The sequence below is a fragment of the Octodon degus genome, unplaced genomic scaffold (assembly GCF_000260255.1).
Source record: "Octodon degus isolate 3935 unplaced genomic scaffold, OctDeg1.0 scaffold00021, whole genome shotgun sequence".
Classification (NCBI taxonomy): domain Eukaryota; kingdom Metazoa; phylum Chordata; class Mammalia; order Rodentia; family Octodontidae; genus Octodon; species Octodon degus.
The window spans coordinates 19,757,613-19,772,821 of NW_004524597.1; the positions used below are offsets into that span (position 1 = coordinate 19,757,613).

Below are 15,209 nucleotides of genomic sequence, written 5' to 3' on the forward strand. Positions count from 1 at the left end.
ATAAATTTTTAATAGTTGCAGGGCTGAAAAAATGATCTGCTACAATTATTTCCTATTAGCAGGTTTTACTCCTTGCACAATGGAACCTTCCAGTCTCACTGCCCACCGCCAAGTTGTATTTCTTGAGATCTTACCCAAAGCTATTAATGGTATGTCTCAAATTCCATTATTGTCATTAAAAACCCATTTGGAACTCTCTCCTTTCTAGAAAGGTAGTTTTCTTCTCATCAGCTGCTTTTAATCTTTGACACTGAGGTTTTATCATTTTACCATGCTGGCCATATAGTATGGGTTTCCTAGCTTTATTTACCCTACCTGGAATTTACTGTCCTTCTTTTATCTACAGATGACTATGACTAGTCAATTCTGGAAAATTCTTAGCCATTATCTGGTAAACGCTCCTCTACCCAAGAGACAGCAAATATTTAGGAGACAGAGCCAAACTGCAACCTAAAACCCCTTAGTTATCACCAAGTGCCAACCCTGCAATTCAACCCCAATACTGAAGTTCTAGTTCAGAAAAAGCAACTCAGACCACAACATCCTCCTTCTTGAAAGACAAATGTGTGCCCTAGGTTCGCTACCACTGCTCTGGCACATTCTCTCTTCTCCACTGTCAGTAGAGCAATTAAACATAGAGATTTTTTGCTCTGTCCTCCTTACTAACATACTATCTCCTAAATTTTGAATACTTGGATACATATTTCATTAATTCTCTCATCACCTGTGTCTTATGCTGGTAGATTCCAGTATTAAATTTCTAGTCTTTGGAAGGAAAGAGTCAGAGACTAGAGAAATGTAAAATTAAAAATAAATTAGAAACATTAACATTTGATCTACAGTGATAAAGACTCCACATCCAAGTACTTGGCTTTCTGCAAGTCTCCTGACCAGCTCCAACAGCAGACCACAGGCAAGGGCTTAAGCACACAGATCTTGTTTCAGATCCGACATCCATAAATACTGGCTTGGAAGGGGGAATGAGGCAGGAAAGGAAAGGAAGGGTCATTAATTGAGTGAACACTGAGCAACTATAACTTCAGATAAGCTATGGAAGAAGTATGTTTGAAAAAGTACATGAGCATGCTCTGCTTGGGGGTCACTGGGCTCAGTGGTCCTGATGGCCTAGGACTCAAAAGAACTCTCTGATTGACTGTTTGCTCACAGGTCTGGCTTACTAAAGAAAAAGAGTAAAAGTGAGCCCAGGGAAGACACACAGCACAGTGTGAGTCTAGGAAAGTGACAAGTGAGGTGTTTCCGGTTGTACTCTCCCCTGGAGTCACAGGCAGCCACTGTCCTAGCACCTAGTGGGCCACAGTCCTCCTCAGAGTTCCATTACATGGCCTGGTGGCTGCCAGAACAACTCTCCTTCCCAGTCCCTTCTAACTGCTCCATTCAAAGGTTCACCGTTAAGTCGCAGTTACCATATAACTTGATCGAAGTTTCCCAGGCAAATAAACATACTCCAGTGTAACATTCAAAGCAGGCAGGACCCAAGCAACCTACAGGTCGTTGTCCCCCTTTACAGTGTCATAACAACTATTTTTAAAGTAATAGCACATTCACAGGCAGCCCAAGCCAATTCCTCTCTGCTCCATGTAGCCCACGCAAAACAAAGGCAGGAAACTCACAGCAGAAGTCACCGTCCAAAAACCAAGACCAGGCCTCTCTCTGGGCATGATTAAAATTCTTTACTATGCTGCAAATTATAGGTAAGCTATGAACATTCTTACCTTACTGAGTTTCACCACTACATTATGATGTTGATAAAGCAGAACTGGATGGAAATTTTTATGTTATCAGTATTACCAAACTCTGATTCACATTTGGAAAAAATCATTTGATATTTGAAACCAAACCAAGAGCCACAACTCAATCTTAGTCCACCTCATAATAGGCCATGTCTGTGCACACGCTGCTCAGGAAAATCTATCAACGTACAATGGGTAATTATATTCTTCTTGCATGACATACAAGTCTAATTTCTAAAAGTTTTAAATACAATTCTCTGAAAACTTACACAAAAGCTATTAAAGAAATTTCCATGTAAAAATTAAATCATTCTTTATGAAAAAAGGCAGCAAATATAATTTCCTAGAACTAGCTAAAAATCTGAAGACTCATTACTTACACACTAACTACCTGTACTTGTAAACTGTTCTGCATCATGTCACCTGGGCACCACACCTGCATCATGTCACCTGCACACCTTACCCATCTCTAGTGCAGTGTGCAAATATTCCTTAAGGCACAGGAGCCTCTACCAAGTTTCTTGGTTTAGATACAGAATGCCCTCTGCTGTGTACTTTACAGCATGTTCTCCAGTTCACAATGGCTCAATCTTGGGTAACACAGCAGCACACAATCTGAATTGCTCTCTTTTCCTGGCTTAGCCACATGCAGCACAAGGTTCCACTGTGCTGGGCAGTGACAGCAGGCTGCAGCTCCATCAGCCACACAGCCTCATGGGGAAATAGCAAGTGCACAAGTGCATGCAAAGCACTGGGCCGTGACGGTGGGAGGTAGGCATCTTTCACCTGCATTGTCTCCAACACAGAATCAGGTTACCAGGATGTAACCCCACCACAAGTTGAAGCTATCCAAACTGGTGTAGATGTAGAGAACACATATTTTAAAATCTTACTTTTTAGTACAGTACCTGTGTGAAGTACATTCAGCTCAGGGAGTAGGTGCGTGCATATAACACATCTTTTTTTAATCTTCTTCCTCTCCTTACCCATCTCCCTCCCTCTCTAAACTGCCTTTCCCTATTTTCATTAGCACTTTTTTTTTTACATGGTCTCATTATGCAGTTCAGGCTGGCCTTATACTCAAGGTGAGCCTTCTGCCTCAGCCTCCCAAGTGCTGGGCTTACGGGCATGTGCCACCATACCTGGCTCATTAGTATTTTTATCATCATTATGTCTAGCCCATGTTTACAACGGGTAATGCATACATTCATTGTGGGTATCTGGTACCCATACATGACCCATTTTAATTATTTTTATGATGCCTTCCTCTCACTTCCTGGTATCCTTGTATTTGCAAAAGACCTGCCTCCCTGTTTCCTTCTGTCATTCCTTTTTTTCCCTTCATATATTCATACTTTCCTCACTCAAATGAGAAATATCCTACAGCATTCAAGATTGTGTGTCTGATTTATTCGACTTAACATTGTCTTTTCCAGGCGTATCCATTTTCCTGGAAGCATCTCAAATTTATTCATTTGGCCAACAGAACTGCATTATCTACAGACAGCACAGTTTAACCCTAATTCAGAATTTTAAATGGGGTGTAATATTAAACAGAAGTAGCTAACAAAGTTTTTATAATGAGGGCATAAAACACATTAGACATTAGTTAAAATTCTCTACCTTAAAATCTTGGAAGAGAACATTTTTCTCTGCAAGAAACAATTATACTATTTTAAAATAAATGCCACAAGAAAGTAATTAAGCAATTTTAATCCATAAATAACACTATATCACTATAATGTAATGAATAAACATGAAAATGGTAATAGATTTACAAGTATAATTTCTGAAAGCTTTAAATATAAATCTTTGGAAACTTAGATATACAAAAGCTATTAAAGAAATGCCCATGTAAAAATTAACTGCATAAATACTAAATGTCTTACAAAGAATCCTAAACAAACACCCTGAAAACTTCCACTTTATGCTTAGCTACATTTCTCATTCCTTATTATACAACAGGAGATTCAGAACGTGCACTCTGGCTTTCAAATGAAATGCTACATCTCTTATTATTATTATTATTATATTATTAAAATACAGAACAGTAAAAAAAGAGTAACATTAGAAATGATAAAGAACTTTGAAGAAGATGATAGGAATTTGACAATGGTTGCTGTATTGCACAATGTCTTCAAATTAACTGCTGAACCGCTCCCTCTTGCTGAGATATCAAGCTATTCGTAGGGCTCTCCTGCCCTCCAGTGGTAGCTGCCATAATTCCTGACGTGCACCTTTCAGCACTGTGGAGAGAAGACACATCCCTCCCACACACACACACTGAAAGTATATTACACTGTACGGCAGCATCTAACTTGTCTTCCCCCACAGCTTCCGGCTCTGTCTGCACCCCTGTGTCATGTCTTACAATCTGCACAATGCAGCTGCTGGTTTTGTTTTCCAGTGCATGTGATAAATTGTCCTGGGTTTGTGGAAACTGATGTGCATTATTTTTTATTGAACACTGATAAAATTTCTCATTCAGCTTGTGAAATTTAGCATTGTTGTTAACAATCCTATCATCTGAAAGTTCCACCATCCTTTCTAGGTAAAAGTTATTACTTGTTTCTGTGGTTTTTGTGGATATCTTATTTGAGTCTTCAGTTTGTCGCAATATTTGGTCTTCATCATCAGATGGCTAAAAGAAATAATTTTGCTGTAAATAATCTTACATTTTTAAAAAAGCAACAACTCTAAAACATACATCCTTAAAAATCTACATTATAATGAACCACTAAATTTAGTAGAAATTTAAAGCAGATATGCCATTAAAGCCTTCAATCTACTACTCCTTCCAGTAGGTTATGGATTTTAAAATAATAAGAACAATAATAGCCTTTGTAATAAAAACCCAAAAGAGCTGAGAGAGAGAGAGAGAGAGAGAGAGAGAGAGAGAGAGATGAGGAACCTTGTCTCTTCTCAGTATCTGTAATCACAGCTGCATCCAGCTACTAAGCTTTCACAAAGAATGACAGGTAACAAACTTCAAGTTCTTAGAAAGAATGGATAGATATAAGATCTCTGAAGGTAACAATTAATACATGTCATTTGTATTATTTACTCATTCATCCATGAATTAAAAAATACGCGTTTACAGGCGTGTTCCATTACAGATATAGCATATCCTAAGATAACAAGAGTATCAGCTACCTGAAATCAAGAAAGACCAAACAGCAATAAATATCTCAACTGTTATGTACGAGACAAATATGACCTTTTAAAAGAGGACTCGATTTTAATCTGTTAAGGTGAATTTCTAGATTTTACTTCATGAAAATGTATGATTTATTAATGAAAATAGAACATATTTAATGGAAATGGTTTTGAAAATCTTATATTGATGAGTACTGGTTATCCAAGCTAAAAAATGGAGAAGGGGACAAAGCTACTATAAAGAAACCCAAATGGGGTACATGCCTTGGGTGGTCAGCAATGAAATGGCAAAAGCCCAGGAAATAGCATTAAAACTAAACCCAAAATAGAAAAAGCAATGTACACAATTATTTTCTAAATGGCATCTGAAGTACAAGTAAGTTGAAATGGTGCTGTCTTGCGAACACAAAGAACAGGCACACATGATGGAAGCAAGTACTCCTCCACACGAACATAGAAACACAACCAACAAAAGCATTGTGAAGGCCAAGTACAGACACTCTGAAAATAAAACCAAGTGGCCTGAGGCTGCAGGGACTTTGGAAATGTGCAACATCTTTAATCTGAACTCAAAGGATAAACCAGAAGCAAGACTGAGGAAACAATGCAAAAAACCCTGAAGGAGAAACGAGTTACAAACTAAAGAAAGTGAAAGACCAAAGTGTGTTGACAGGAGAGGGACAACAGAAGATCTGGGGTGTCAGCCAGGAGCAGAACACATGGCCCCAGCCACTGTAAAGCATCCAGAGGGAGTAACTGAGAACCCCCAGCTGAACACAGTGACCACGCCTGTGGGAGGTCCAGGGTCAAGGCCAGCCCAGGCTTCTGTGGGGGGCTCTGCCCAAAATAAAAGGCGCTGGGCTCAGTCACCAGAATAGGGTGGAAGGACATGAAAGCAGGGGTCCACCAAATATTTATACATAGGAGTAGGATGGCCCAATTTATGTTTTCAAAGAAAATTATATCTGAGACTAGAGGAAAAAATGAAACAAGAAAAGTAAAGAGATGTCCTACAAAACAAATCACAATAGTCTAAGAGTAATACAGGAGCTGAGAGAAGTAGATGCATTTGCAAGTTACTTTACAGATATAACTGAATGACAGATACAGTAACAGATGGTTTTGAGGGGGCAGATGAGATGAAGAAGAAATGACAAGGTTAATATTGTGCTACGATTTTGGTATGAATACTTGGATAAGTAGATGTGAGAAAGATCATAAAAACTGATTTGGGGGAAAAACAGTGTGTCTTCAGTTTGAACTATGAAGAGATGAAGATTTCTGTGAAAAAGCCTGAGATGCTAGGCCCAACTGGAAATTGGATGTTTAAGTAAGGATCAGGACCAAAGTCCTACTGCTAAGAACTGCCGTCACTCAGACAGGAAGTCCATGAAGTGTGTAACAGCACTACTAGCCTAGAGCACAGGCTAACAGAAAAGGTGATGTTTCAAACATAAACATTACAGTCACGTAGAAGGCAAGGCAGGGAAGAAGAGGGCAAAGGCATAAAGTAACATTCATACAGGTAGGCACAAAAAACAAAGCAGTGTTACCATAAATGCAGAGCGACAAAAATGTTCTTTAAAAACTGCAGTATCTTCTACTCACACTAGGAGTTCTTATAAAGACTGAAAGGTACCCAGTGAATTTGGCAACACAGAAGTCATTGGTGTCACTCAATGACAAGGGTAGTTGGTAACAAAATAGAGATAAAGGGTAGAAAGGACGAAGACAGAAGAGTACAAACAGGTAGTTACATCTTAATCTGTAATTTATTAGAAATGTAGCATTCCTACTCAAAGTATGTGACTCCAATTATTTGAGATTTTGTTTTAATAACAGTTTTCTTTCCATATGCCTTGAGACTATTTGAATGTATGCATTTTATTTTTCTAATTACTATAAGTCTAACAATTTTTAAAGGAGTATTACATATCTATTATAGATATAACTACCGTTTTATAATTATCCATATTTATATACATGTGTATGCCATATTCATATCTTGATAAAATCTGTAATTAACACATTCACCATTTTTATAACTATCAATGAGTAATATCAGTCACATTTTTATGTCTTGGTTTTATATTTTAAAATTTCTTATACTTGTGTGCTTTTTAAAAATACTATTTTTATTATTGATTCAAAGCTTTTTCATAATGTGAAAGTAAACTACCCCAAAAACAAACAATTCTACCTTAATACAAGTGTATTAACAAGTTAAAAGAAAAGCAGCACGACGCACCATCTCTGGACTGGAACTGAAGCAGCTCTCCGTGGGCCTTGGCGAGTAGCTGGAGCACGGACTGCACTGCGAAGAATCGAGACCTGAGGGCAAGGGGGAGCCGCAGGACCGTGCGCACTGATGAGCTGGAGTACACACCGAGCTGGAAATGTGCACTTAGCTAACAAAGCAACAGCACTTAAAAACTGCCAACGTTAGTTAAAATTGGATCCGTGGCCCCTTGCACGTTTCTCTTTTTCTTTTGGCAGAGCGGGGGATTGAACTCAGGGAAGCGCTTATTCCACTGAGCCATCTCCCTGGCCCCATGGCCAGCATTTCTAAGTGATACTGGGATTTATTTTACCTTCACAAGATCTGCATCTAAAGTAAAAAGGAAGGACAAAAGGGGAGAAGAGCAGAACAGGGAAAAACAGCACTGATTCTTCCAACATATGAACCACTTTGATGGACAAATAACTTAAAGCGTCAACCCATAGGAAAGCAGGAAAACCTAGTTTATCAAGTCCCAAGGTTAGATGTTGCTAATCAAGCAAATGAAACTTCATTCTGTAATCAAAGCTGTATGGAAAAAAAAAAAAACCTATTCAAACCATTCAATATTATATCTTTTCATTATATGCCTAACACATTATCTTATGATTTAAAAGTTAAAAATGGAGTGGAAAATGAGTCATGTCCTCTATCATGTTTAAAATCGACAGTATTCATAGTAACCCAGTCATTCCTGTCTCCTTGCTTACAAAAATGACTCCCTATCAAGAAAAAAAAGGCAGGTGCAGAGGCCGGGGGTTCAATCCCCAGGCCTGCCAAGCCTGCCCCGTTCCGGGGCATGCTGAAACAGCAATGGAGACTGGGCGTGGTGGTGTGCACTTGTAATCCCAGCTCTGTAAACAGGTGGATACTATGAGTCCAATCTGGTAATGAGACCCTGAACACCCTACAGATCCTTCCTTGAAATATTAAAAAAAAAAAGAGAGAAAGAAAGAAAAGCAAGAGGCCTGGAGTACAGAACAGCACCTACCAAACCCTGGGCCCTGCCATGTGCAATAAACCCTCAGTACTAGCTGTGCCTTCGGTCGACCAGCTCTCTCCCCACAACAGAGGCAGAAAGAACTCAGCTCAACTCTAAATCTTATTTCGTAATTTTTGGAAGAAATTTATTTCCAGAGAACAGATTCTAACAGCAGAAAACATAACCCAGAAAAGTGAATGGCAAGATTTCACAACTCACAACCTAATCTAAAGACCTTTCCTATAAAAGGTAACTGAGTCTGTAGTTACTATAAACCGAGTCATCAGCAGCAAAGCACGAACATCTTACTTATTACAGGCCGAGACGGACAGGTCGAGGAAAACTCAGGTCAAAGTCACTGAGCAACTACGTAAGGTGTGATGCCAGTTACTGGGGACGTGGGTCCATAAGCCTCAAAGGGTTCCTGATGGAGTGCAGAAAGACTTTTTTTTTCCAGAGTCAGAAAACAAGATATGATAACCGAAGTCACATACAACAGAAAAAAAGTAAGGACCTAAGCACGATGAGCTCTGGCTAAAGGAAAATTTAAAGATTTAAAGTGAAAATGTGAATAAGGAAAAACAGTTTTGAATGATGAATAAACATTTTCCAAGGCAACAAGACAAAAAGTACAGGAGATAGATGGAAAAGAATGTGGAAGGATACACTGAGGTTATTTTTAAAAGTCTCTGTGTCTGGTACTGGTGACTGAATACAGGGATTCTGGATTGAGCTACATCTTCAGAATTTTTAAGACTATTCTTGTTTTGAGACAACATCTTAAGTTGCTAAAGGTACCCAGTATAGGCTCAAATTCTGTGATGTTTCAGACTTTGCTTTCCAGAGTGATGAGACAAAGATGCACACCAGCTTGCCAGGTGGGAAGCTCCACTCAGCAAGGGCTGGACTGCTGAGCAGGGAGGCTGATGGAAGCCAGTCAGTGATCTGTGCGATCCAGGTCTGCTGGATGAGGATCTGTAAGACAGTAGTGATGCTGGGAAGGAAAGGAGGCAAGTGATGGAAATGTTCAAAAACTTTCAACTAGCCTCAATTTAAACAATTAAGGAGATCTGAAATGTTTTTCTGAATCTGATAACATTAACATCAAAATCTGATAAAGATTTTTACAGAAAAGTTACAAATACCCAAAATTTTTACAATAAATAATAGAAAAATTAAGAGACTACCATACTGCATTATGATTTGGTGGGATTTATTACAAGAATGCCTTGATGACCCCAATTATGAAATTTATTAGTCAGATTCACTCTTTTTAAAGGCCTGCATCACATCATCCCTGTTCAAATGGTCACGATTCAACTTCTGCAAAGACAGCAAAATGAAGAGCAACAGGAATCAGTGTCTCTGACATTTGTAAACCAGATGCTGGAATGGCACAATGTGAAGAAGAGGAGGAGGGGGGATGTGGGGTCCTGACCCAGAAACTATCTGAAGTGGGAATTAAAGTCCATGGGGAGAGAGAAGATGGGGCATATGATGCAGATGAGGGAGGTGGTGAGCTTCTTTCTCTGTTAGCACTGCCTGGCAGCACAGCAAGGACAGTATGAACCTGCTGGGTCTTGGTGACTACTGGAAGCCCCGGAGGCCTCCATGGAGAAATGTACCAGTGGAACAGAGGAAAGAGGATGCAGCAGGCTGCAGAGGCCCCCAAGAAAAGGCAACTGGCCAGTAGCCATTTTAGAAGGGGCCAACCCAGCTCAGAATTCAGAGCAGTTGTGGGCTGGCTCCAGGTGAGACTCAGTGGAGGTCAAGCAGGCAGGAGGCCAGGGAGTGGAGTTCAAGCCAGCATGGAGGTGAGTTCAAGCCAGCAAGAGGCACTCCAAGAGCTGTGGGTTAAAACACTTGGTCCCCAGCCTCACAGACAGAAACCAGAAGCAGCCTTAACTTCAATGGAACCAAAGTTCCAAGCTTGCTGGGATTACTCACAAATAAAATTTTACTGCTGGCTTTGTGAGATTAACTAAAACAGATCTGGGCTCTGTCTGGTCCCTCTGTCAACCAGTGATGGGAGAGACATGAACTGACATGGATATATTTTTTTTTCTGCTTTCCTTCCTTTGCCTTTACATATTCATTTTTTCCTACTTTTTTCTTTTTGTTTCTTCTTGTTTTGTACAAGTTAGGTCTTGCAACAGACCCAAAACCCAACTGCCAGCTACATACAGAAGATATCCCTGAGAAGTAGTCATTTGCTAAGTTTTTCTTCTTGATTTGTTCTGTTCTTGTTTCTTCTTCCCCTCTTTCACATCTGTCTTCACCAATCCCCAAAGTTTGTGTAATCTACTTTTCTCCTCTAGGTTTGCTTCCAATCTCTTTTGTTATATTTCTCCATTTTTAACCCTTTTAATTTTCTCCCCAGAGGGTAAAATCACCATACTGAGAGGATATTCACTGTACATAATTCTCTGGTCTGTTTTAGATTTTGTGGTACAACTACAAATCTCATTCATCTGGTTAAGGTGGCAGTTAGTTACTATAATTTATTTTCTAAGCTGCGTTTGATGCTATTCTTCTTAATGATTGTACTACTTTAGCCCAGGTGACAATCAGTTCCAATTGTTCCAATCAGTTGTTCCTTGTATGCCAAGACAGACTGCTTGGAGGGACATAAATACTACTACAGGCCAGTAACAAAGAATTAGGGGCTAGGCAAAAGAGGCAGCAATATCTTATCCCCAGTAAATTAAAGAGGTAGGTTCTCACAGCAGATTCAAAACCTAGCAGTCAGATACATTTGGAAGATACCCCTGAGAATTAGTCATTTGCCAAGGGTTCTTGGTAGTAGCAGTAAGGATACCTACCATAAACAATTTACAAGAATCAACAGTGGAAATAAAAAAATAAAAAACCCACCCTACGAAAGATATGCAAGCAATCTGCAACCCTCCTAACTTCCAGCCCCCAAAAGCAACCCAGGGGATGAGGGGCAACACTTAACAAGCCACCCACCTGCACTCTCTAAAGTGTAACAGTGGAACTCACAAAGCAAATTAATGACACTCTAGAAAAAGAGCAAATCATAATTTCTTAGGTAACTTCAGAGATGATGAACACGATAAAAGGCATGATCAGTGAATCTAGAGAAGATATAGATAAAAAATAGAAGAACTAAAGAAAATGATAGATACTATGAATGTCCAACATATGAAAAAATGGAACCGATGAAACAGATTCAAGAAGGTATCCACGACACTAAAATTTCTATTGAAAGTATATGCAACAGAATGAACTAATGTGAGGACAGATTATAAGATCTAGAAGCTAGGACTGTAGTTAGCAATCAGGAAAAGAAAAATTCCTTAAAATTATTAAGGACCATGAAAAATCAACACCTGCTAAATGATGTAAAGAAAAATAAATTGTTTGGAGTCAATGCAAATGCAGAAGACAGCACAAATGACATAAAAAACATGTTCACAGAACAAGTTTCCTAGCAGGGAAAAAGAATTTAACATGCAGTCAGTAAGGCATATAGAACTGTAATTAGTCATGATTTAAAAAAATCTATCACAAGGTATATAATAGTCAGAATTTCAGAAATTCAATACAAGAATACAATATTAAAAGCTATTAGAGGGGCCGGGGAGATGGTTCAGTGCAATAAGCACCTCCCTGGCAAGTACAATGGCCTGAGTGTTCAATCCCTGGTTCTGGAAAAAAAAAAAAAAAAAAAAAAAAGCTATTAGAAAAAAGAATCACTTATTAAGAAAAAAACCCCATCAGAATTATAGCACATCTCTAAACACAAAACCTGAGGTCAAGAGGAGCTTGTAGTGAAGTATTTTAAGCCCTAATCCATCCCCACTGAGAATGATGTACTTTACAAAATTATCCTTCAAAACTAATGGAAAAATAAGATACTTCTATAATAAAGAACACCTACAGAAAGTTATGATCAGCAAAAGAGCACTCCAAAGACTTTTAAATGGTATTATAGAAAAATGGGCCAGCCAAATAGCTCAGCCAATTAAAGTGCCTGCAAGCAGGAGCAGGAGCTGGGGGTTCGATCACCCGGCCTGCCATGCCAGCCCCATCCCCGGGATGCTCTGAGATGGCAATTAAGACTCGGCACAGTGGTGCATGTCTGTAATCCCAGCTCCTGGGAGGCTCTAAACAGGCGGATCACTATGAGTCAGAATTAGTAGTAAGACCCTGAACACCCTGTAGACCCTTCCCAAAAAATACAACAATAACAACAAAAAAAAGATATTATAGAAAAAGACAACAATTCTAAGAATCCCAATAGGATGACTCCACTACACAATGCAAGAAATTAAATAAAAGACCAGGCATGGTGGCCCACACCTCAGAGCTTGGGAGGCTGAAAATAGGAGGCCCACTAGGAGCCCAACGTGTGTAGTGAGACCCAATATCAAATACATTAAAAAAAATTTTAAATAGGAGGGAAAGAGAATCAACAAAAGGAAAATAACATATGACAAGGACAGAATGGATTAAAAACCATTAAAAAAAAAACCCAACAGGCTATATATAAGATATACATTTAATTGAAGGAGAAACTCATAGACTCAAAGTCAATGGATGGGAAACAATACTCCATGCAATAGGAATAGGGGGAAAAAAAGCAGGAGTGGCTATTCTATTTGCAGACAAAGTGGATTTCAAGCCAACACTGACCAAGAAAGACTAAGATCACTACATCCTTGTAAAGGAAACAAGAGAAAAAGATAATACAATACATATGTACAAAACACTGATGATCCAACTACACTAAACACAAGTAGATATGAAAAATTAGATAAGTGCCAATACTTATGGGCAACATCAATACTATCACAAATCGATCAACTAGACAAATATATCAAAGAAGAAATATCAGAACTGAACCGTATTTTTAAATAAAAAATGGACTTAAAATGTCTACAGTGTTCCACCCCACAACTTCAGAGTACACATTTTCCTTAACATCACACAGGCTATCTCCAAAATAGATGATGTACTAGCTCACAGAACATGCTTAAGGAAATAGAGAGGAATCAAAATTATGCCATGTATATTAACAGATCACAGTGCAAGGAAAATTAGAAACCAATGTTGAAGAAATCACAAGAATGGAATAAACATATGTAAATTAAATAACACCCTCCTGAACAACCAATGAGTTACAGATGAAATTAAAGAAGAAATTAGACAGTTTTTTAAATTAAACAATAAAGTTAATACAACATACAAAGAACTTATGGGTTGCAATGAAAGCTGTTCTATGATGGATATGGCAGATACAACTACAGATAAAGACAGATATACAGAAGACAGATCCCATAAAGAAAAACCAGACTTATTAAAAGAAACACAGACAAAAGACATGATATATTTCACAGATGAAACAATTTAGCCAATTAACTAAATTAATATTCAGAGAAATAGAAATTAAAACTACAATGACATCATCACCAACAATGATAGAAAACTGCGTAGTAGTGATGAAACAATGTGACTAGGAGTGTCCTTTGCTGGTGCAAGGTTAAACAGTCTAAATGTTGTACAAAACAAATTTGCTCATCAAGAAGTACAAATGTGCCTGTCATAGAACTGGTAATTCTTCTACTACACATATTGTGCTAGAGGAACTTCATAAATGTTTGCCACAAGAGGAATCAAGGACAGCAAAGAGAAAACTATTTAAAATAATTAAATACCATTAACAGAGATTAAAAAACAAGGCACATTCCCAAAACTGAATGCTATGTAGCAGTAAATAAATAAAATGTACCATAGGCACAAATATCAAGTGATTAACATCAAAATACAATACTGGATGGAAAAAAGGAAGTTTCAGAAAATACATAAAGTTCCAGGACCAGCGAGACAGCTCAGCAGACTAAGCACCTTGTTAGGCAAGCACAGGGATCTGGGTTCCATCTCTGGCACCACATGCAGTGCTGGCCCCATCTCCAGTAACAATAAGCCAGCGATAGAGTCCAGGCATGCAGTGTGCACCTGTAATCCCAGTGCTGGTAAGGCTGAAAATAGGAGGATCACTATGAGTCAAAGCAGAGTTGGGAGACCCTCCACAAAAAAGCAAAGCAAAAAAGTCTCTTCATCATACAGATGCAAAATCAAGCAGTGGAAAGTTTGTGGGAGATTATATCACACAAATACAAAAATAAAAGCAAATTCAGGATAATAGTTACCTGTAGAGGGCAGGACAGGAAATGGAATTGATATTTTCCCTAAATAACATTTTGTTGCCTTTATAACCTCGTATCAATACATTGTGAAGGATGCTTTAATTTTATTAAGCAACAAACACCAATGAGACAGTTTCAAAACAGGTTAGGACAGTTTCAATAATTAATACATTGCATGTTGTTGTCTTCATAGTGGTTATCCATAGCACAAGATGCAGACATGATATCCTGTCCAAACACTATTAGTGCAAATCTTTCTTCTCATTGAATTAAGAGAAAATAGCTGTATATCTATCCTATGTTGTACATATAGGTACAAAATGGTCCTTTTTTATATCCTCTTTTTTACTTTTGTGAGAGATGGATATTATTGCCATTTAAATATTGTAGGGGCATGAATTCAGCAAAATAATAAAGGCAACAAAATATTACTATTTAGGGAAATACGAGCACTATGTTTTCAGGGCATTATCTAGCAGACTTGTACCCCAAAATGAGGCATACTCTACCCCAGAATGGACAAGAAGCTATTTTCTTTTAAAGAATGAAACAAGAAAGGACAGATGAATAATTTGTAAGTGAAGATTCCCACATTCTGGGTACTCAGGATCACTTTATAGTCTTTAGAATTTACTGGAGATACCATGGAGTTTTTATTTATGTATGTAATTCTATCCATATGAATCACACTAAAAATTAGAACATTACCAAATATGACTTTTTAAAATGTATACTGTGTTAACCTGAAACACCAATAGTCTACCTATCATTAATAAATATATTAATAATATATTTTAATAAAGATATTGTTCAAACAGTCAAAAAAGGTATTTCAAAAGTACAGTGCTTCTATTATTTCTTGAACTATA

The 15,209-nt window shown here is 38.2% G+C and overlaps 1 protein-coding gene across 1 annotated transcript in view; it reads right to left on the reverse strand.

Annotated features, from left to right (window-relative positions):
- Positions 1 to 3,888: 3,888 nt before the first annotated feature.
- CUNH12orf40 (chromosome unknown C12orf40 homolog) overlaps positions 3,889 to 15,209 on the reverse strand; it is a 56,161-nt gene continuing 44,840 nt past the window's right edge. Inside the window, 2 exon segments of the mRNA XM_004648910.1 lie at positions 3,889 to 4,392; positions 7,156 to 7,238. Coding sequence (XP_004648967.1) covers positions 3,889 to 4,392; positions 7,156 to 7,238 — 587 coding nt within the window.